This window comes from Colletotrichum truncatum, assembly GCF_014235925.2.
Source record: "Colletotrichum truncatum strain CMES1059 chromosome Unknown Contig_0009, whole genome shotgun sequence".
Lineage (NCBI taxonomy): Eukaryota > Fungi > Ascomycota > Sordariomycetes > Glomerellales > Glomerellaceae > Colletotrichum > Colletotrichum truncatum.
The window spans coordinates 206,372-229,273 of record NW_027222406.1 but is presented as its reverse complement, the minus strand read 5'-3'; the positions used below and the strand labels follow the sequence as shown (position 1 = coordinate 229,273).

The window sequence follows — 22,902 nt, the reverse complement described above, 5'->3', positions numbered from 1 at the left end:
GACTTCCGCCGAGATGCCGATATCAGTCGCATATCGCAGTTACAGAGCTCAACATCGTCGTCGCCGCCTCCTTACTCTCCTGAGCTCGATGTTACCATCAGTGGAAAGCTCCTCATGTAACCTGACACATCGTGCCGAGGACGACCTCACGAAGCCAGAACCTTGCGTGGTTGTCGGCTCCAGACGTACCTTTCTCAAAGACTATACGGTTTTTCCTCTGTCGAATCTTTCCCGAAGAAACTCCAGCTGCTAGTAGTGCTCTTTCCAATCTACAAACTCGTCACGTAGTCAACCTAGGAATCACGGGTCAATAAGCTATCAATCTGTCATTGCCTACTTCGGACGTAAAAACCACCACCGTTTGTGTTAGCCGTACTTATGAAGAAGGGGGGGGGGGAAAAATGAATGAGTGAAAAAAGCCATTGGCAATTAGTTAAGTGGGAGGCGCTTAGTTTCACAGAATGAGAAGTTCATGTTTCGCGCCATGGTTAGACCTGGAAAGCCAATATACATGTTCTCCTGTTTTTCCAGGAAATGATTTTTGCAAGTCTACCCTGATTTAAAGGGGATTTCAGAATTGAGAAACCATTCAATAAAAAGACCTGAGTTCCTAGGTATCTACAAAAATTATAGCAGCTCCTGACTTTGCCTGCCGCCAAGTATAGAGCCCCTTGCGCGAGCAGCCTCTCTCTCCCAGCCATCGTCTGTCCATTTTATGGACGTGTTCTGTTATCTCCTTTACGTCCCCTTCCAAACTCAAAATGACTACCTTGTCAATAAAATAGATAGGATAAAAAAGACTGAATCAGCCGAGAAACCAAGAAAAAAGTCGTCGAATCACATTCGTAAGCGTTCCCAACCAAGGGACCCTGAACTCCGCGCCATGCCTTTGGTATAAGGTAGTAGTGGTAGGTGGGAAAGTGAAAAGAATCCCCGTAAAAAAAAAGATATCGAGAGCCCGTGAGGGCTAGGCTATGGTCGTGTAAACTCATGTCGGCGGTGCTTCCTGGGTCTAGGATGCGCCAAGTCCGATATTAGAAAGAGTGTACGGTTAAATAGCAAATTCGAAGAGAAAAGCGTAAGCGCAAGCAAAGCAAAACCGTGTGATGCTCGCCAGTTCGGTGTCAAGATTATGCCGTTACAGCAGCCGCAGGCTCCATTGGCATATTTCCCGATCCCCCAGGAGTGCTTGGAGCCGGGGCAATTTCTGGATCTGGGATTTGAATGTCCAGCTAGAAGCATAATTAGCATGTTAGCGCTTCGAGTATATAGCATAAAACTTACAGTCATATAGCCTGTCCGCCGCAGTGAGATTATGCGCGGTGCCATTGAGGTATCGTCGTTGCCAACAGTCTTCTCCATCTCCAGGTTCCACTGGTCGATCCAGCGTTCCAGGCGCTTCAACCGGGCCTTAACCCCAGTAAATCCCAAATCGTCCCACAGCCATCCAGTCACCAGCCCCAAAACGCCGTCAATCATATTTCTCCAGTTGTACGGGCTGAAGATTGGCACGAGCTCCCCGTTAAGCTTGTCAATAATCCTGCGAAACTCTTGCTCTGACAAACCGGCCGGATCAAGAATCTCGGGGTACAAGTTGGAGAATGTCGGGGCTAGGTCTCCTTCCAACAACCAATCTCTACGTACACGAATGATTCGCGTATTTTGGTACTCCAGAGAATCGATGGGGACGTGTGGGTTCAGGTGAGGGAAGCACGGATGTTGAGGTCCCCATTCTTCGCCAAGGTCTGGCGGCAATTCCTCTCCCATAATTGATGAATTGGATGAGGAAATGGCCGAACCGATACCGTCGCCGGCTGAAACATTCGAAAGGCGTGGGAGAACATCGGGCCCACGTTCTAGATCCTTGGATGCGCCTCGCGCCTGTCCCTCAGTACCTTGCTCCATGATTGCTTTGCCTTTGCCCTTGTCGATGACGGCGAAATCTCGAACGACGGAGTGTACACCCGTTACCCGGGAATCAATTTTTGGTTCCACAGAGGTATAGTGTTTGTCGTCGGCTAGACTAGAATCGAGGTCGGGAAAAGTGGGAGAGGGGTCGCCGGATCTCCTTCCGTCGTACGAATGACGAAGCGATCTCGGTAGGCTGATGCGATGTTCGGCTTTCCTATCGACCTGCAGGCTTGCGCGGTTGGATGTAGAGTGCCTCGTCTGGAGCTGCTCGGGGAGAGTCAAAAGCGGGTAGTCACCGGCGCCGATACCCAGGGGGTCAGAGGGATCGACGGAAGAGGGATCGAGAGTCGGATGGGTTAGGGGAACTGCGGGAGGGGCTGGCGTTGATGGACGTCGTTTGCGGACTCTCTTTTCGGGAAGTCTTGGTGTGGAATTAGTAGGGTTCCAGAGACGAGCAGCCGAAAGGTGAGGGAGTCGACGAGCGGCGGAGGAGGCTGCACGATTTCGAAAGGGAGAGTGCAGAAAGTAGTCTTTGGGGTCGTAGTTGCGAATGAGTGATGGACTGCGGGCCTGGGGCAGGCCGGCAGCGGCTACTGGCTGATCAAGCTCGGGCGAAGCGCCGGGATAGGTAGGCTGCTGCGATAGCGTGGCAAGGCGAGGGTTGGCGGATGCATCTAAGGTGGCCGGATCCGGAGGCGGAGAGGTGATTCTCGCGTGGGAAGCCGTGGGAAAGATGGTTCGAGGAAGGCCGCCGAGAGGTCGACGGCCTTACGGGGCACGGTGGAGTACTGGGCTGGTAGTCGAGGACGAGATTGCAGGAAAGCCAGGGCCAGGCTCGTAGAGGTCGCCAGGGCCTCTTTAAGCGGCGGCAGTAGCGACGACGAAGACTTCGATTGAAGTGGCAGCACAAGTCGAGTAGGCGGCGATGGGATGTGATTGGGGAGAAGGCGGCGTAGGTTCGAGTTGTGCAGTTGAACGATTAGGTTTGCAGCTAGGCGGGTGGGGCCTCGGACAAAGAAATGCAGAAGCCTGGGGACGGTTGTAGCGGCGGCAGCAACGACGATAGCTCGGACAGCGAATTTAGGTTTTGCTTCAAGGGAGGAAGAGGAGATGGTGGTGGTGGTGTTCTCAATGCAGTCGAGTGTTATGCGGCCAATTGCGCTTCGTCCTGGCAAGAAAGAGCGAAAACTGGTGCTTCTCCTTGGCGGCTTGGACAACAACGCTGAAGCGACCCTAGCGGAAGGGTGTGGATTGCTGTTGGAGCAGCAGCTCGTGTTGGTGGCTGACGGCCAACTATTGGCGAAAAATGGCACCCGACCAAGCGGCCAACTGCTGGGGAACAGCAAAGGGAAGGTGGAGCGTGCGTTCAGGGGCGAAAGGGGAGTCGCCGAAATTGGGTTAGCCTGTGATTGTGCCCTGAGTCTCAGTCCCGGCATTTTGGGATAGCTCAAATCTTAGAGGCTAGGGATGCCTTCCCTAAGTTCCCATAGGCAGGCCAGTCTCCAAGCTTTTACTGGTCCTGGGGGCTTCACAGCCTGCGTTGATGCAGGACCTGCCACCTACTGGGTGTATGCAAGTATGTATGGATATATGTGCTTGCACATTTGCTCTTATGCTGGATCCTGCCGAGATGAGATGCTCCCTTCAATAGCAAAAGGTAGAGTGGTAGTAGTTGCTGATGAAAAGACAAAGTCCGATTGCTCCACAGTGTCTGGTAGAGTTGACTCTTGTGTCGCTACAGTCGTTGACTTCGTGCGATGAGCCGACACCCGTCCGATTTGACAAATGTTCGATTCCCTCGTCACTTCCTGCACTGACTTCCTGCCGAACGGTTGATGGGTTCTCGTGGGTAGCTGTCGATTCTGGGCGTCCTCCCAGGAGCTTTTTTGTTGGTGAAAAACACACCCCGGTTGAGGGTTAGAATTCTGCGTCGTGTACGTTGGCCGCCAAAGTTTTTCGAAGAGAAATCGAGGATAGAAAAGATTGACAACTACTAGATTTTTTTTTTAAAAAAAAAAATGTCCTTGGTTGATGCGGAGGAGAGAAGATGACCTCTTTGACAGTCGGCCTTTCCGTCTTGCAGTTTTGGTCCTCAGATACAGTTCCAGAACTTCCACTCACGCGTCGCTCAGTGGAGGCAAGGAGGTTCACGACCACCCAAAAAAAATAATTAAGGGAAAAAAGCAAGAACGAGAAAGAAGGAGTCGAGATGAGATAAGGGCTTGCTCACCAACGAACCATCCCCATCCCAACAAATATATGATGACGACCTTGCTCCAACCAACCTCATAACTTGCAGCCATCCCGGAAGCTCCTCAGCCTGGCAGGAAGACCCTGTCTTTCCGGCTCACCAGCCATGGTGCTTTAAATTGTCCATTTTGGACGTTGCAGAGATTTTCAACCAGGCTACCAGTCATCTTTTGGTCACGCTGCGGCTGGGTAACCTTTCCTCCTGGCTCCAGGTGACGCACTATATTTACAGGCCCCATCAAATCATCCTGGTTCCCCTTGCTCGACGAGCCACAAACAGCTAGGGTTGAACTGGGTTTCCTGAACCGGCAGACGCCTTTTCACGCCATGGTAACTCGCCCGTTGACACCTTGCGGCGCATTCTACCAATAAGTAAAACTTAACAATAAAAGCAGTGTAGCCCTACTTTTCGGCACCCTGGAAACTGCGCTGCCGCGGGGGAGACGGACGACGATATGATACGATCCGAGCACGCTCATCAACCACTAGTTTAGCACACTTTCAAAAAGCAACCCCAAGCGCTGCTCCCTCTGTGGTTCGCTCTCAATACTCCAATTTAGAAGAGTGTGTAAGGGATGGACCAAAAAAAGGGGTGCAACGAGGGAGCGGCGCTGCCGACGAGCCCTACGCCACACCCTTTCTTGCTCCCGTCTTCCTGCTGGTGCATGGTGACCAACCAAACGCCCTCGCAACCAAGGTGTCTGTGCGGCCCATCTCACACTTACGGATATGGCGGGATGCTGTTCAACTTTGCGGTGCTGAAAGAGCTTGACTAGCTGGTAAATTAAATGTCAATACATTGCCGCCTTAGTACGCATGTTCGACTCCACTCCATCGAACTTTCCAGCTGGCTCAAGGCATGCCTACGTATCGAGAAATAAGCACCCAAAAGGAACGCTGATCTTCCAGGCACCCCGAGATAGGCGCTCTTAGATTCGAGAGATCTATCAGTCGAACCACAAATTGGAGTACCAATTCAGGCAACTCAGGTAAGGCTAGCGGGGCGGTGATTCCGCCAATCTGAGCATCCCCTGTATGCAGGTTAGTTTAGCTGCTTAGATACGGTACAACCTTACGAAGTACCTGGCGGTGGCCCTTGTCTAGCGGGCACTGGGGAGATAGGGTGATAGGGAAAGGATGACTATTTCGCAGCATACCAGAACCTCCTAAAAAAAACCACATACTCCAATGTCATCGAGTTCGACCACCCAGGCTTCGCCAAGTCTCTTTTTCTTTTAAACTTGCAAGGCGGAGTTTCGAAACATTGAATAGGGGATGAGGTTAATTTTTACTGCAATTGCCTACCTTGGATCGATGTTGTCTCAGTTGGTTGTCCTTCCCGTTGCAGATTGAGTGCAGTTATTTCTGAAGGAGCACGCCTACCCGCGAATTTTCCTCCCTTGAAAGCGAAGGATGGAGCTTTCCGTGTCTCGATCAGGTATTTTCTATTCTCATATGAGCCGTTCAGGTGGAGAGGGCATTCCCCAGGTCGATCATACTGTACAAGTGAGACAGTCGACTGCACGCAGGTGTTCCGTCACCCAAAACTTGGGTGACGGCGCTCTATGACTGGAAGATGATGTCGCTGTGGAGGCAAAACTAGAGTACATGTCTCGGTCATCTGTATATCTATTATGTGATTTCGTCTCCAACTACAGCATTTGATTTGTTTGGCTTTGTTTTGCACCCGTGGCTGCGGTATGTATTCATGAGACACTGCCATATTCAGCAGAATAATTGCGGGGTTCCGTTCTAACACCCGACTCTCAGACATATTTCAGATCCACTTCTATCCTGGAAGAGATGGAAGTTTCTTGGATCCATATCAAAAGAGGAAGGTTGAAAGATTGAAAGAGCCTGCTTAACATTCGACTTGGAAACTGGTCATGCTTGGGCTTCTCTATACCACCGAGTAGCGACGCTACATATGGATCCAACAACTTGCTACGCTCTGGCCAGGGCACGCAGTCGAGAGACGTCCAATGCTGGTTGTTCCTGGGCCATTCAAGACCAAAGTCTACCCCTACCCTATCCATCTCCGTAACGTTCGTCAGTTCGTCAGCTCCAAGGTCGACGTCTAACATTCCCATTCTAGCCTAAACATATGTGATATATTATAGTCTGAGGGTGCTGTGCCGGGAGCCTAAGTCGAATACAGTAGATTTTGGCAGCCAGGCTAGCCCGCAATCCGAACCAGCAGCGCCAGTAGTCATACCACTGGCAGTCTAGCAGTTGTCATGAGTCCTGTCTTAATCATAACGTCCTGTTTCGTCAGTGACACGGACACTTCAGTCGGCCTATGATGCGACTCAGATTAATTTCGGACCCCGTGATGTTGAGGTCACGATGCCGTTCCGTCCGATGGAAGATTTATGACCGATTTGCAGATTTTAAGCCTCGGGCAAGAGTAGGACGAGATAGATTCCGGGCCGAGCTGCTAAATGGCCTGCTTTTTGTTCACTCAGGCCGTAATTAACGATTCGGATGGGGAAAAGGCCGTGGGTTGGTAGATTGTGGCACACGCACAATAACAAAAACGAGTATGTTGTGCTTGGGTGAGAACAAAAAGGCAAGAATGCTAAAACAACATGTAAACGCATGTTGTCATCTTTCCTTTCCGGTCAGGTTGTCGCTAGTTCAAGTTACCGCCACAACCAACTCGGCTGCGCTCGGGAGGCGGAGCACCTGCATCTCGCACATCGTACTCTGAATACCGAGACGATCATACTCTTGAGCGCCGTTCACGAGGTCATTTACATGATCAAGCCACGATGCAGGAGGAATAAGGTTAAGATGAAGTAGTCATGTGCAGATGTATGGATACATAGATTTTCCACCCAGGCTTTTGGTCCTGCAAGTAACTCAAGATCCGGATCATCATCCAGGGGGAGAGGGCCAAAAGCACGAGATGAGATGGCTGTTTCAAATGCCGCTAGTCTGCGGCGCAGGGCTAAGCAAGTCTTTATGACACGATGACGAAGTCGACGATAATTGAGAACATTTTCGTATCATTAAGGAAAAGAAGTGGAAATTATGATATTTAGCCACCCCCCAAAAAGACGACGACGACGACGTGAACGTATACTACAGCGGTTGCGGATGGTGGGAGGTCGCAGCGGAGACGCTCTTCCGACTGATCGGCGTGCACAGTGGAGACTTTCAGGGCCTACAGGGCTAGCAAAGGGTTGGGCAGGCAGGCAGGCAGGGCAGCGGGAACAGCCTGCCGAGAATCTGGAGAAAGGCAGATGCAGCCAGTAGCGGCCCGGGTGGGGGTGACGTTGGCGGTGCATCATACATGTCTCCTCCATGTCATCCCTGCAGTGCAGTCATCACTCCCAGCATGCAGAAAGCGGCAAGTGGATGGATGGAGGAAACAGCAGGAAGTCCAGTCCCATACAGGCAACTCAACCAGCTGAACCAGCTGCAAGTCTAAATGTTTTTGGCCCATAGCTGAGCTTTACCGGGTCTCTCCAGCTCCACCCTCCTACTCACTCTCGACCTGTTCCCCCTTCTACCATACCTAAATTGCATCCATCTATTCGTCAAGCTCCCAACTGCCATTCCATGTTTGAGATCGGGAACGGTGCGACTACCTCGGCCAAAGGTACCCGGCTTGGGACGTCGACTGGAGCAGCATCTGGCTTGACCTCTGCCCAATCACCGCATTGTACCTTGCCTCACTTCAAAGCTGCTCTAGGTACCTCGAGCTGCTAAACACCGTGTCTAGCTTAGGTAGGGAAGGCAGGGACGATCCAAGTCGCCACCAGTCCGAACTAAAACCACCTCCATTCCCGCCGCGACAGACCAGCCCTCAGCTCGTGGCGCTTCACTCGCCCTTGAACGACTGAACCGGTTCGGTCGCACATACACACACCCACGACTTGTGGCACCACGCCGCTCCGCTTCCCCCCTCTTCCCCCTTCTCCTCACTTGCGTTCCCTTTCATCACCTGTCAATAAGTTACTGCGTTTGTTGGCCTACTTAGGAGAAGAAGGTCCTGACGAAAGAAATACCCAATTTTCCTCAAGGCGTGCGTTGTGTCGGACGAGGAATCCTCAAAACCCCTCGACTACCTGTCTCCACTCACGACTCGCATGTCTTGAGCCCGACTCGGGTCCGAATCTAGAGTAACGATCGAGTAAAATATACAAGGAATAAGCGAAAGCGATAAAAGGCAACCGGTGGAACGAGCGGCATTAGAAACCCTGCACTGGATTAACTCGACCTTCACACCTATCTGGCCATGTCCGACGAGAACGGCCCCCGAAGTCCGACCTCGCCGGTCACGGCGACAAGCAATATCAGTAGGAAGCAGACAGTATCCTCGCCAGGGGCGACGCCATCACCTGCCCCCCCGGGGCACTCCATCAAACGCGCCGTGACGGTTGATGACGCTCCACAAATGCGGCGCCGGACGCCGTTCGGTCAGCTATCAACAGATAGCTCATTTGTCGAGAGGGCAGACCTCCAGAGGAGAAGGAGCTCAACGCTGTCAGATTACAGCTTTGTGGAGGCTAGGGATCTGCTGAACCCCCGGCCCGCTGGTGTAACGTCATCTGACGACATGTCGAATTGGGCCTCGGTGCCTCTAGCATTCGCACTTCTCCCGGCCGTCGGCGGCCTCCTTTTCAATAATGGCAGTGCCGTTGTGACAGACGTAATGCTTCTTGGATTGTCGTCCGTGTTTCTGCACTGGTCCGTGACGAATCCATGGTAAGTCCCCGTGCTTGTGTTGGCTCGCCGTATGAAGGAAGGTCGCCCATGCGCTAACACAACCCGCACAACAGGAACTGGTACCATTCGGCACAGGCAGTACGCGTTAGGGCAGAGGTTAATGTGAGTGCTATTATTGACGATGAGAGCGAGAATGAGCATGCGGTTGGAAGCCCTTCGTCGACGGCGTCGACCTTGAACGGTCATGCAACCAACGAAAGCCATGACGATGCGTCCGAGGTCCCCACCACGCCCACGTCCTCGGTGCAGGAACAGGCACAGAAGGCCACGCAGCACACGAAGAAGGAAGACGCACTGGCCGAGTTGTGGGTGCATGAAATTCTGGCCCTTGTGTCGTGCTTCATGTTCCCCATGCTGGGCGCCTACTTGCTACATGCTATTCGCGCGCAGCTGAGCCGCCCCTCCGAGGGGCTGGTGTCAAATTACAACCTTACAATCTTCCTGTTGGCGGCAGAGCTTCGCCCGTTGTCACATCTCATGAAGCTGGTACAGTGCCGGACGCTGTCTTTACAGCGCGACGTGCACGCGAACCCGTTTAAGGAGGAATCTGTTACACCAGAGCAACTCAAGGTGTTGATGGCCAGGCTAGAGTTGTTAGAATCACGACCTCAAGCGACGCCAATCAAACAGAACGGCAGCTCGGACAACTCCAAGGTCAAACAAGAGGCTGCTATTGCGCGTGATGTTCGCAATGCTATCCAGCCAGACCTAGATGCCTTGAACCGTGCCGTACGACGGTATGAGAAGAAAGCTACGGTGCTTGCATTCCAGACTGAGTCGCGCTTTGCGGCCGTTGATACCCGTTTGAACGACGCCATTGCTCTTGCTGCCGCGGCCGCCAAGAACAGCGTTGCCCGCCCGGGTTTTCTGCAATGGCTGGTAGAATCTGTGTGGGCAATAATCACAATGCCCTTCTATGCCATCGTCGCACTGCTCGTGTTGCCATTCAAGACTGTCCGTGGGCTCCTCAAGCGAAAGAAGAAGCAGTTACCGGAACGAGGCTCAAGGTCAAGCCGCAATGGCAAGGCCATGGGACATGGTAGAATGGCGACGGATCGACCACCGAGCCGAGTTTCGAAGAGATGATGGGTCTTGGAAGTGGCTAGTCTTTGACTTTTCATGCGAAGTGCTCCCCTCACGAAATTAGGGGATAAAGAAAGAAGGCCTGCTGTCATGGCGATATGGGCCGAGAGATGTATAGGAAAAAAAGGTGATGCAAGCAGACGATGCATAAGGCACATGCCAACGCAGATTGTTGGCCTCACACTGCTCCCCGGCGCTTGGGTTGCGCCGTGTTGGTGACTACGACTGACATTGCACTGTTAGTGTTGAATCAAGTTATCCATGATACATGTTGCGAACATACCTGCTATGACCCGTCAGCGGGAAGTTGCCTCTGGGATAAGCCTCCAAAGTGATGTCTTTCAGTGTTAATGCCGTCCTATACTTGGCACGGAGGCATGTCCGGTATTCATTCGTCTTGCACTCGAGTTCCAAGTCTCGCAAGATGAGAATCCAGTCGGATGCTCACCGGTTCATATCTTGCCACATGCCGAACAATGCAATGGCCAAAGCAGAGCGGTTCAACAACCGCGCCGTCCACGTGGAGTTGGGTTTTGCTTGAGAACAATGTCAAGTAACTGGAACGAACAGCCGTGAGATCACTCGTTGTTTCCTCTCCGCTTGAGTGTCAAAGCTGTTTGTAAGTCTTGAGCCAAAATTTCACGCCGGCGCAGATGTGGAAACACAAACGGCCCACAATGGCTTTAACATTACAATGAACGCCATTGTGCACATAGCATATTCGGCCCGAGGAGTTCCATGATGTTACTACTACAGTTTCTGAGCTTAAGGTGTTGGGGGCTCAGAAAGTACTGTCACGGAAGGACCATGGGTGGATAGGGACGCGCTCAACCCGATGATCAAGAAAGTGCTGACAGCTAGGCGACCGATCTATGTTCAGACGCGCAACCCCCCTCGATGGGCTAGACAGGCCCGCCGCTTTGGATGAGCCGGTTCCAAAAGGGGAGAACGGGCAAGTGGTGATCCTGGCGAAGATCCTTCCTTCCAAGGCCAGAGACCAATGCGTTCTCCCCCTTTCCCCCTTGTCTTCCCTCCATTTTGCCTTACCGAGCCCCGTGTGTGAGGCGATGAGCAGGTCGGTTCGTTTCGTGATACCGGGGTAACGGCGCTGGGTTCAAGGAGGAAAAAAATACGCGGCAGACACCAGATGACGAGTGTGGCCGACGAATGTCGAACATGGCGCAAGTATTACATGGTAAGCTCGAATAAGTCAAAAGCGTTGTAACTACCCCGTGGCTGTGAAGGCCCTTTCCATAAGGGTTCATCTAGGGTTTCGCATTTTTTTTTTTTCGGGATGGTGGACAAAGGTCGCAGCCAGGGACAACCCTCTTGCGAATAATATGAACGATTTAATTCCTTTCCTTCCCGCAATGTCGGACGAACCGGCTGGGGTAGGACAGTTCGGGTAGGATAATTTGCTGGAAACGTTCCTGAGCATGATTCAAAAATAAAATAAAATAAAAACAAAATCATCCCCCCCCACGACAGACTGAAAACTCATCCTTGGGCCGGGTATACAAGCCATTGGTTTTACGGGAGTCCGCAGACACGGCGCTTCGGCAGTGGGATCAACTAGTCAGTCGCCGGACAGCAGCGGGAGAAAGTCCGGCGTTGCGGCGCTGGAAATTGGCATGTTTCTTTTCTTGGGTTCCCTGGCTGAGTTTGGCTGCTTGATTCAGAAACTTTCTGGGCTAGTTGGCGGAGATTTCCGTATTGATTAAGGCGAAAGGAAAGCAGAATGGAATAAAAATTAAAACAACATAAAACAGAAAAACTTTCAGGATCATCGCAATGGGGGATACTCATGCGGTAAGGCGTTCGCTTCGTATCAAACCGGGCAAGGATGTGAGGAACCCCTTTATGCAATGAGGCGCAGAGCGGGTGGATCGCGGTTCAACGTTAGCCATTCACTATTATAGTCATTTCCAATGACGATGTGCGATCTGACTCCTCTCAGAATCCTACTTTATTGATTGTTGGTGTGACGTTGTCAAGCATAGGGCGGGCAGAAGGCGAGTAGAAGGTTTGCAGAGAATTCTTTCGTTGCGAGATTGGAGCGTGGACGTAGGAAATGGGTGGAGCCTCAATTTCTCACGCGTCTAACCAGCGACGCCTCAAAGGGAACTACAGCATCTGGAACGTTTTCTCGAGTGCAATCAGCCATATTTGGCCGAGTGAAAATACCCAAAGGAGGTTTCAATGACAAACTGGTGGAGGTCCTATACTACTAGAACAGTTCGGCCTTATTGCCCCAGAAGCCATTGTTTTTCAGGTAAAACCGGATGGGACAAAGCGTACGAGGCTTCGTCGATATGCAACCTACTGGACGTAATTGGGGTGTGTAAGGCCGAGTGCCAAAGTTCGCAAGACCAGCAGTGCCTCTAACCAATACGGCATGTCAGTTGCCCAGGGCCAATCGGACAAAACTAAGTTGAAGGTGTCCGCGGTTCAGTTACCAACGACGACGGCTTTATGACATAACGGTTGCCTCCTTCGCGAGACAATGGGATGCGAGAAGACTCGCGTAAACGGCTCTTTTACTTTGTGGCCTTAGAGTTCTGGGGTGTTGCACTGGCGGCATTTAAGAAAACAAGGCAATTGGATCAGATGGCTTGGGGATGGTGACTGGTCGCAGCGAAACTCGTCGAGCCTTTCCTTCCACATCTCGATCGGCTGGACAGAGACGTTGGCAGTAGCCCCTGTCTTTCACAACACTATTACACTATGTAGAGGAGCACAGGCGATCGATGGAGACGAGATACTGGGTCTGTCTCCTCTCCTGGTCTCTCCTGGTGCCCACTTTTGCTTCGGAGGTTTTCTCCCTCAAACGAGCAGGTTGGCAGGCATCCTGATTAGACGGACACCGGAAATGTGTGATGGTCACCAGGTGGTGTATGGTGCCATGAGGACGAGGTGGTATCGATGAGGTTGCTAGAGGCTTAGAAGTATTATGTATCCTCGCCTAGACGTCGGCAGAGAACTTGTTCTCATCCGTCGCCCAACGTGTTCCTGCAGCGTCTTCTTTTAGTTCTCATTCCTGGAGGTGCCGATTGGTAGTGGCAGGATGCTACTAGGCCCAATACGGCTAGATCAGAAATGCAAAGTGGGATTAACCCGGCAGGCATCTGGGCCTACGCCAGGATTGGCGACGGCGCCAGTGAAGTTGCTACCAGATCGTCCTCGTCTCGTTCCGCCGCGTTGGTGCGACTTCCATCTTCTCCATTGCGACTTTTTCAGACCCATGTTGTGACCTCCCTGAGCGCAGTTCTCATCTTTTAGAGCGGAAAGAAACCGCGTGTATACGTACGGCTGCGACCTGCAGGCAACACGCAACTTTGCGTATGGTCGCAAGTGCAATCAATGCACGGTAAGATATCCGTACGGGTAAGGGCAACCGTCTTGTGGACGCCACCGATCCCGCAGCGAGCCTGTTTCAGTTTGCAATATTATAGCCGGTGGCCATCATATGCAAGTATTGCAGGTATTGCAGCAGTGCAGCGAGGACAAGAAACGCATCGGTCGAACTGGACTCGGCGCCGCCTCGAAAAAGAAAGCATTCACAAATGCATTTCACCACACACACATGAGGCCGATACGTCCGGATCAGGATACGAGTTCATGCTGAATACAGAGCAGATATTGAACAAATTGATTTTCCTCTGCCTATTACGGCAATATAAACGACAAGGCGGTGGCAGGTACAAGAGTTGGGGATCAAATTGGGTGAACGTGATTTCCACATCACTATGATGTGTGAGCCACAGGAAAGAGCCTACACTAGTATAGATGCAAACTTCAGTTACAGCTAGTAACGAATTGGGATTTACCAAGAGCGGGGACCAAGCTCACCCTTGCCCTTGCCAACTCACCGCACCGAGCTCATTCATGCCGTGGCTGGGTAAACAGGCCTGCACGCTTGTCACGTCCAGAGCGTACTGGCGTACTGGCGTACTGGTAGACCCAGCAAAGGGCAGGATGCGTGCCCATCTCGGGGCATTTCTGGCAGGACTGGCTGAGTCGGGACGCGGCCTAGCTCTGCCTGCCGTGCATGGGCCGCGCAGTAATTGGCAAGAAATGCAGACGTTGTACCCGTGTCTTGGCGCTGGTTCCTGCCTATCCGATGGCTGCTACTGCTACAAAGTATGTGTGCTGCTGTTCCTATCGTCAATTACTACAACATATACAGACAGATACATGTGTACCCGTAGCACGGCACGTATGCCGGTTTTAACGTCACGTCACCTCTGCTCCCAGCTTGCACGCCCCTCCAAATCTTAAACCTCCCAACGGTCATCCCTTCATCCCATCCCATTCTCATCCCAAGCCCTTCAGTCAACCCCGATTCATCCAATCTGCTCTCAATACTCATTCATTGCCCCACGGGCCCCTCCTTTTTGTCCTCCCCTTCATCATCAGCTTTTTTCTTTCTTTTTCTTTTCCTGTTTCCCCTGTTCCTGATTGTCTTGTTCCCCATCCAAGTTAACGCTATTCGTGTGATATGCTGGGGTTTCCCCCTGTCCCTGTAATTTACGATGAACGCGCCGCCTCAACTTCGACGTCGACTTACCGCCAGCCGCCTCCAGTTTACATCTCTTCCCATCCGTAAATCATTTGCTCGTGCTTCCGCGTCGGTGGCTCCCATTCGCGGTCGATCCCTGTCTAACTGCACGTCCGTCTGTTCGTTGGCCATGACATCCTTGGCACGGCAGACAAGTTCTGGATCAGGATTGCTGCGAACAGAGTCAGCCATAGAAGAAGCCCACTCACGTTACATGGTTGATTTGATACTTCTCTTGGCCTTTCTTCTGGCCGAGAACTGCAGACAGGTTGGCGCATATGGCGCCGCCAGGTGGACTTTATCATTTTGGTTGGCCACACGCTCTACGGCCTGTTCTTTTAGCTTTCTTTTCCCAGATCATCTGTCTATGGCTGTGATTCTCATCTCCCGTACATCCGCTCGATTTCTGCATCTTGGCCAGACAAGCTGCGTATTGCCAGAACATTGGACTGACTATGCGAAACAATACCAAAGCTATACCCGACCTCCCAGCACCCTCTTACCTTGCCGTTCCTTGCCTTCACTGTCATGATGGGGGAGTCGAGAATATGACCACTGTAACTCTAGTTCACTCCCCTCCGTTTGATAAACCCTTGCGTTCACGAGTATCGTCCCGTCATCTATGCACATACAATACCGGCCACAGACTTGGATGCTGCCTTATTACGCATCTATGATGGGCCAAGCAGCACATGTTCTCCGCTGGTTCCCCGTTCAGTGCGACCTGGGGGAGAAAAACCTACATCCATCCCACATGAGTTTCCTCCTCCGGCATTACACCCTCCTCCTTGTCTATATAGTTTGATCACCTCTGGGCTGGTGCTCCACCTCACGACAGCCGGCCTGTTCCTTGTCTCTACCCCTACCCCTGTCTTCCTTCCTTCTCCTCTACTACCCCCCTCCCCTCCTCCTTTTGTCAACCTCAGCTCTCGGAGGCTGTCTTGTCTTATGACCCCACTGGCGGTCTCTGGGGTCGGAATAGCAGCTGGCTGGATGTCCTCCTCTCAACTAATAATACTTCGTCCCTGGCCTTCCCTCCCGTTCGCGCTTGTTCTCCGGCTGCTCTCTCCTTGTCGGCATCCTTCATTCTGTCGACCTCGATAATGCTTGAGGCGTATCTCACTGTCACTCACTTCACTCTACCGTGATACGCCGCCCGGACAGCGCTTCCTGAAAACGTTGGATCTTGATATCTGTTTCGACAGTACAGCCAAGCAATAAGGTCACCATGGCGAGGTGGAATCGTTTGGTCGCTTACATCTGCTTCTTTCTCTGCTTTCAAATTGCCGTTGGCCGTGCTTTGGTCCCTATAAAAAGACAAGAGGATTCTGCAACAGCCATCACTTCTACACGAACCGGGACTGCTCGCGATGGAGGACCTACAACATCCTCAGTGCCTTCGGCCAGGTCAGCAACAACAACGGCCACTAACACACTTTCACTCTCCGCGTCGAGTACTTTATCCAGCTCCGCGACCATGCCAACCGCTTCCGACGATACTACCTTTGATAACTCGACCCTCTTCAACAGTGAGTCCAGCCCAATCCAGGTTTTCTTGAGGTTCATTGTTCTTGGTAAAAGGATGTAAAAGGCTAACCTTCTTGCAGGTACGATTCCGGATGGCCAACTGCCCCTTGAGCCCCAGATTACACCTGGTTGGGCCGTCGCTGGTGTCATTTTGATGTGCGTTGGTCTTGCGTACACCTTGATTGGCATAAGGCACCCTGCCATGCACAACGCCCTCTCCGTCGCCTACGTTGTGGGTTTGGGAATCACGGTGCTGGTGGTTTATCTCATTCCACTACCCGTTAGCAATGCCAGTCAAGGAGGTCTCGTTGTCGCCGCAGTCCTCCCCGGTGTCTTAGTTGGTGTCGTTGCTTCGCTATGGTTTAAAGAAATCACCGAATGTTTTGCCTGTGCGCTCGGTGGCTTCTGCTTCAGCATGTGGCTATTGTGTCTGCATGAAGGAGGTTTGCTTTCTGGTCTGGGAAAAGTAATATTTATCATTGTTCTGACTTTATCGGCATTCGCCGCGTTCTTCACTCGTTGGACGCGAGACTGGGCACTCATCACCACCATTTCTTTCGCCGGCGCCACTTCGATTGTCTTGGGCATCGATTGTTTCAGCAAGGCTGGACTGAAGGAGTTCTGGGCATACATCTGGCACTTGAATGAGCATCTCTTTCCACAAGGTGTAACCACGTACCCTATGACTAAGGGTATACGAGTTGAGCTTGCGGCGATTGTTGTGGTTTTTTGCGTCGGTATCATTTCTCAGAAGAGATTGTGGAACGTCATCAAAGATCGCCGTGCTAAGAGGCAAGAGGAACTGGCTGAGGAACGACGAGCTCGCGATGAAGAGGAGATCAATATCGGAAAGCAGATTGAAGCCGAGACTGCTCGCGAGCGACGGGCCTGGGAGAGGGTTCACGGCGACCACGATTCTGGCTTCGCCCGCGACAGCGAAAGCGAGAAGGGGGCTCAATATAGCCCGACCAATTCGGCCCCTGGATCTGAGCCTCTCTTGGTGGCTGAGATGCCGGGCTCTGAAGTACCCCCTGCTGTTCCCACCAAGACAACCCCCCGAGGTCTAATGACCTCCGAAAAGGAGAAGGCGGGAATGGTGACAGTGCGAGTTGCTCCGGACGGAACTCCTGCGGACTCGGATGTCGCGAAAGAAAACATGGACGAGAAAGAAGTTGCGGTTCAGACGACCGAGATTAATGATCAGGGAATTCAAGAAGCTGCCACTCCAGTTCCAGAAGTGGTACCGCTACCCTTCAAATTTCCTATTGAGAATGACAGGCCGAAATCGAGGGCATCGACTGTCGCGACATTTGCCGATGACGACGAGGTACAGACGGGAGTTGTGAGCAACAGGAGTTCGTTTGCCAAACATCTTTCCCAAAGCTCAACCATGTTGATGCGCAAAGATTCTCAACGTACCGCCATGTCCCATCAACAGAATGGCCCCAGTGAAGAAGAGCTGGCGGTTTTCCGGAAACAGCGGAAAGACGATGATAATGGCTCGATGGCAGCTACAATCGACTCTGAGAACGACAGCGGTGAGAGCACTCTTCAAGAAGTCCGTCACCGAAGCGTCGAACTCAACGTCGAGCTGGCAGACAAGGAGAGCGCCCTCGAGAACCATAAAGCAGCCTCTGTGAAATCGGCAGCACTGCCCGAAGAAGACTCCAAACCGAAAGACTGCAAACATGTTTCATCCGCAGAAACTCTGTCCGATGATGCTCCCAGCAAGTCGACGATCGAGCAGGGAGTCGTCTCCGATAATACCACCGAAGAGTCTCAAGCGGAGCCAAGCAAGAACGAAGTCAGTGAAGAGACCACCACAGAAAGCAACGGAACGAAGGAGGTGGCCAAGAACGAGGCCCTTTCGCAGAAGGCCAAATCGGTTGATTCGGTTCACTCAACGCCGGTGAACCTGACGGAGGAGCGTCTGCCTCCTGCGCTTTCAAATGTGGCGCTGCATTACCGCACAAACGAATGGGCCAAGCACCTGAGTCACGCAGATGTACCCGTGCCAGAGAAGTTGTCAGTTGTCGAGTATCCCGACGACGAACAACAGAAGGAAGAGTCTCCAGTCCCTGTAAATGTGGAAGAACTAAAGCAGACGGCTCTGACAGCCACGCCAGCGCCTGCTCGACCAATGTCGACGTACGCTCCTGCCCACAGCCACCTGCGGAATGGTTCTACACAGTCTGGGTTTGAAAACCCTGCCTTCCAATCTCCAACGATGCGCCATCCGGACCATCAAAGGGTCTCGAGCAAGAACCAAATTCCAACAGTTCAGTCCATTGCAGAGGGAAGTATACATGTGACGCCTAGAGCACCCAGTACCAAGAGTGGCAGCTCTGGCCGCATGTCTGCTGGACCTTCGCCTACCACACAAGCTGGGTTCGAACGGCCTCCCCCTCCCCCGGGTGTTATGTCTTATGACAGCCCACAAAGTTTGATCGCCCAACGGAGTGTCGTTTTGCGGAACAAGACCTACGGAATCTTGACCGGCGCAAACACGATGACCGACCTATCTGCCACGGGCCAACGGCCGGTCAGTGAAGTTGGCTCCGTGTACAATTACCCCGCCTACTCGCCGCAGGCGCCAGCAGCTTCGTTTGACGACCTACCTCTCAGCCAACGCAAAGAGCTCATTCGTCGCCAAAGCAGCTTAAGTACGAACCGGTCTTCCATGATTGACCAAAGGTCAGCCAGCGGCGTGTTTATGCCAAGCATGCCTGTTGAACAACTCCAATTTGATTCTCACCAGCCCATCCGACACTCCAACACGCCATCTCAGGAAGCTCGTGAAGCTAGACTGGCCAGCTTCCGCAATTCAGTCCGCGCCGATCTGCGTAACGGCATGGCGGTTGCGCCGCCAGCCGCTGGCGGTCGTGACATGTCTATGATGCTTCGCACATCCAGCTCGCCGAATATGGTTGCACAAACTACCTCTCGAGAGGCTGACATGCAGAGGAATATAGACCTGCAGCGCAGCTTCCTGATGAGCCAGAAGGATGCAGAAGCCAAACGTCGTGAGAGGGAGAGGATGGAAAAGGAGAGAGCAGATCAGGCCTTCACGAGGAGTATGCAGGCAGGTGACATGTTTGATCTGCACCGAGACGCACTGCGAAGAATGCAGCAGGGTGCCAAAAACACTTGAGAGCCAAACCGATTTACGCGCACCGCATAGCTAATGGGTTCTTGTTTAAACATTTGTTTTTTCGTTTTTTTCCAGTATTGGTAGATACCCCGGGTCGGAGACACAGCTGGGTCATGTTGGAAACAGGACGTCGGAAATAGGATACAGCGACGGATTATGACACAGTGGCCGGTCAATCATTTGGATGAATGTGTCTGCCAGACGAGACGACGACAGGCAAAAAGAGATGCTATATGAGTATGGTGGTGAACGATAGTTGTAATTCCTGGACAAAACGGCAAGCCGACGGAGGCACAGATTGCCCATCTTTAAGTCGTAAACATAATACACCGAACCAGCCAAAACGAAGCGAGGGTTCTCGTTAAACAAGTCTGCCTACAACATTGACGCTTAAGAATTGACATGGTCATAGTATCGTGAGAGCTGCGTGTAAGCCGGGCTTCCCGATAATATTGTGATTGCAATCGCCTCGTCTCGTCTGCTAGATTGGCATTCATGGCAAAACAGGGAGGGAAGTAACTGGTAATCTTCCAAACCTATCGTGCCACCATTCAGACAAAGAAAAAGCATCAGCACTCATGACGGTTATCAAAATCATACAGCGCTTCTATGAAGCCGACCGCCGGCGTTCAGTCTCGGCCAAGCCGGTACGGCACCGAGACGGAAGACCGCGAGAGCATGTGCAAGTTTGCAATTGGCAGTTGGCATTGGCAACCCACGCAAATTCATCCATCCCATGTCGCTGAAGCTCTTCTCAAACACACCGTCCTGTCCAACCGACCAACCAACCATCTTCCATCCCCACACACATGGATGTAATCTAGTAGTGTACGAATAAGTACGGAGCACGGGATAGCCGTCGACCTCCCCAATTCGGATGATGCCGATGTCGGGATTATGTGCCGGCCGGTAATAACCCGGCTCGCGAGTCCTGGGCGTTGGCGTCATCCCATCAGTTTTGCGGACGAAGACATGTCCGGGGGTTAGCCAGTGGTGTGGTGTAAAAATTCGTTTGCGCGTGGGGAAACGCTTGCCTGCTTGCTTGCATTGTTTTCTTCTTCTTCAATATGCTTAGACTTTGATTGAAAAAAGCCGTCATTTTCCCCATCCATCCTTCTCCCCCCCTTCCGTGTGTTTTCTCCTGTTTCTCGGTAGCTTACGGGGCCGACTTTTATCGACTCCACTTGGACCGGCCCTCCAATTCCCCGGAGGCGTATAATGTCTCCTCGGCCCCCTATCCCCGGATAACAACTATGGCCGGCTCCGCAAGCGGTCATCATGAGAGCGAGGAGGCGTCTCAGCCTCAATCGACCGGAGGACGCATATGGGCGAAAGCAGTCAAGATTTTCAAGTTTGTGCTTGCGCAGTGGCTTGCCATCGGGTTCGGTCTGAGCTGCGTGTTCGCGTATTTGTTCCCCAGTAAGTGTGGCCAGTCCCCTACGCTGCTTGATTCTATAGTCGACGGCGAAGGATCTCTTTGTTTTTTTTTGTTTTTTTGCTGATGAATGGGGGACCGAAAAGATGTCGCGGCCAGAGGCGGTCCCATCAGGTCCGAATACTCCATCATTTACGGCGGCATTGCCATCATTTTCCTAGTCAGCGGCCTGCAGCTCTCTCACGCGAAGCTGCGGCAGAATCTTACCAACTGGAGACTGCACATAATCGTTCAGGGCACTAGTTTCATCATCATACCCGTGATACTCCTAAGTAAGCCAGCCAGTCCCCCCACCCCTTCTCATACTTCCCTCACTCTCTTAAAGGGGAGAGAGGTGGTTCCCCCCTTTTCAGCGATGACAAGGTACTGATACTAGGAAAACAGTAATAATTCACATCATAATCGCCGCAGGCGGCCTCCGCAATGGAATCCTCTCGACGCCCATCATAGTAGGCATGGTGGTCGCATCCTGCCTGCCCACCACCATTGCCTCCAATGTGGTAATGACCCGTGCCTCGGGCGGCGACGACGCGGCAGCCATCATCGAAGTCGTCATCGGCAACGTCCTGGGGTCCTTCATTTCGCCCGGTCTGATCTACGGCTTCATACCCAAGACGGAAGAGTTTGCGGAATGGCAGCCTGCGAACCCGAGCACCCTCGGCTCCATGTACGGCAGCGTCTTGAAGCAGCTGGGGCTGAGTGTGCTGCTGCCGCTGGCCGTCGGACAGGTTCTGAGGTGGTTCTTTGAGAAACAGGTCGACTGGGCACTGAGGACGTTCTATCTCGCCAAGGTGTCGACTTTCTGTTTGATTTTGCTCGTTTGGTATGTGTTCATTGCTGTCATCGTCCGCCTCCACCACCACTGCCCCCTCCTCTCAACTCAGCTGTGACGTGTATCCTAATCCAAAATGTGCGCCTAGGACGACCTTCTCCGCCGCCTTCAAGACAGGGGCACTCTACCAGACCCCTCACGCCTCCATAATCTTCAACGTCTTCATGAACGTCGGGCTCTACATGCTCTTCACCGTCATCTGTTTCTTCGCCGCCCGCCCTCCCCTGCCGTTCTGCGACACGGTGAACGCGCACGTCGCCGACTCCAAGGCCCTCCGCCGCTCGCCCTCGCTCCTGAGGCGGATCGTGACGGCGAGGCAGTTGTCCCGGGAACAGACCATCGCCGTGTGCTTCTGCGGCGCCGCCAAGACGACGTCGTTGGGCATCCCGCTCGCGACGGCCATGTGGACGCAGTCCGACGACCTCACGCGCGCTCTGATCCAGATCCCCGTGCTCTTGTACACCATCGAGCAGGTTTTCATGGCGCAGATTTTGGTTTATTTTTTCAAGTGGTACTTGAGGAGAGGAGACAAGGCGGACACGTCTACGATGGAGGATGAGGAGGCCGGCGTAGCTGGTGATGAAAGGAATACGGGAGGCGAGGGGGAGACGAGGGACAGGGACGGTGAAGGGGACGGGGAGAAGGCTGGAGATCGAGGCGGGAGAGACACCGTTTCACCTGTCAAGGCAATGCCGTGAACAGGTTTCCTTAATATGAACATTCTGCCGTCTTGGCCTTTTACTCGAGTTTCACGTCATTACGACCTTAATTCGTTATCACACTGACATGGCGAATTGCATTTGGGTTACCCTACGGACAGGAGTGAACCTCTGCAGGCCGCCCGTCATGGAAACCTGGCTAGTTGACAGACCCCTTGCTCCTTAGTTGGAGTAGAGAAACCTGCTTGAAACTGCTCATAAGGCGGCAGGCCGAAGGCACAAGTCAGGTGGCGGTAATAGAAGTCAACGCATGTGTCAATAAAAGCCATATCGTCCAAAAAAGAGAGAAAGAAAAAAAAGAAACAAAAAAACCAACATTTGCAATCCTGGGACTGCTGGTCAAGTAACATGACCAATGTTACACGCGCACCCCACGCACGGTCAAGACCACATATACGATACCGCAAACAAGAAAGTCAACTGTATACAGTGTTGTGCGACAAGAAAAAAAAAAAAAAAGGCAAGCTTTGGAATCGATTTCAGATCAACGACGGCATCGTCATCACGGCACGACGAAGCACATGTGCGACCCGGAGCAGCTGATACCATGGACCGGCAGTTATCAAGGCGACCAACGTCCAGGAACCTTTGTCGGTGCTTTATTTACCCAGCCGGGTGTTACACGTCTTTTCAGACGAGGTGCGTCGAATCGGGTCGTCTGGCGAGTAGGACAGGCGGCAGCAGTAACGAAGTTCGAGGTGC

At 52.5% G+C, this 22,902-nt stretch overlaps 4 protein-coding genes across 4 annotated transcripts; 3 read left to right on the top strand and 1 right to left on the bottom strand.

The window, feature by feature from the left end:
* Nucleotides 1-1,130: 1,130 nt before the first annotated feature.
* Nucleotides 1,131-3,347, bottom strand: CTRU02_212599 (uncharacterized protein; the record flags this gene model as incomplete). The annotated part of the gene is made up of 3 exons (XM_070205880.1): nucleotides 1,131-1,232; nucleotides 1,285-2,678; nucleotides 2,720-3,347. 3 exons carry the CDS (start codon nucleotides 3,345-3,347, stop codon nucleotides 1,131-1,133), a joined length of 2,124 nt encoding a protein of 707 aa, XP_070060273.1.
* A 5,057-nt stretch (nucleotides 3,348-8,404) lies between these two features.
* On the top strand, nucleotides 8,405-9,981 carry CTRU02_212598 (uncharacterized protein; the record flags this gene model as incomplete). The annotated part of the gene is made up of 2 exons (XM_036723570.1): nucleotides 8,405-8,874; nucleotides 8,949-9,981. 2 exons carry the CDS (start codon nucleotides 8,405-8,407, stop codon nucleotides 9,979-9,981), a joined length of 1,503 nt encoding a protein of 500 aa, XP_036584846.1.
* Nucleotides 9,982-15,764: 5,783 nt separating this feature from the next.
* CTRU02_212597 (uncharacterized protein) lies at nucleotides 15,765-19,214 on the top strand (the record flags this gene model as incomplete). Its single annotated transcript, XM_036723571.1, has 2 exons — nucleotides 15,765-16,065; nucleotides 16,144-19,214. The coding sequence occupies 2 exons, from the start codon at nucleotides 15,765-15,767 to the stop codon at nucleotides 19,212-19,214; spliced, it is 3,372 nt and encodes a 1,123-aa protein (XP_036584847.1).
* A 1,253-nt stretch (nucleotides 19,215-20,467) lies between these two features.
* Nucleotides 20,468-22,179, top strand: CTRU02_212596 (solute carrier family 10; the record flags this gene model as incomplete). The annotated part of the gene is made up of 4 exons (XM_070205879.1): nucleotides 20,468-20,633; nucleotides 20,736-20,921; nucleotides 21,034-21,472; nucleotides 21,570-22,179. The coding sequence occupies 4 exons, from the start codon at nucleotides 20,468-20,470 to the stop codon at nucleotides 22,177-22,179; spliced, it is 1,401 nt and encodes a 466-aa protein (XP_070060272.1).
* Nucleotides 22,180-22,902: the final 723 nt, after the last annotated feature.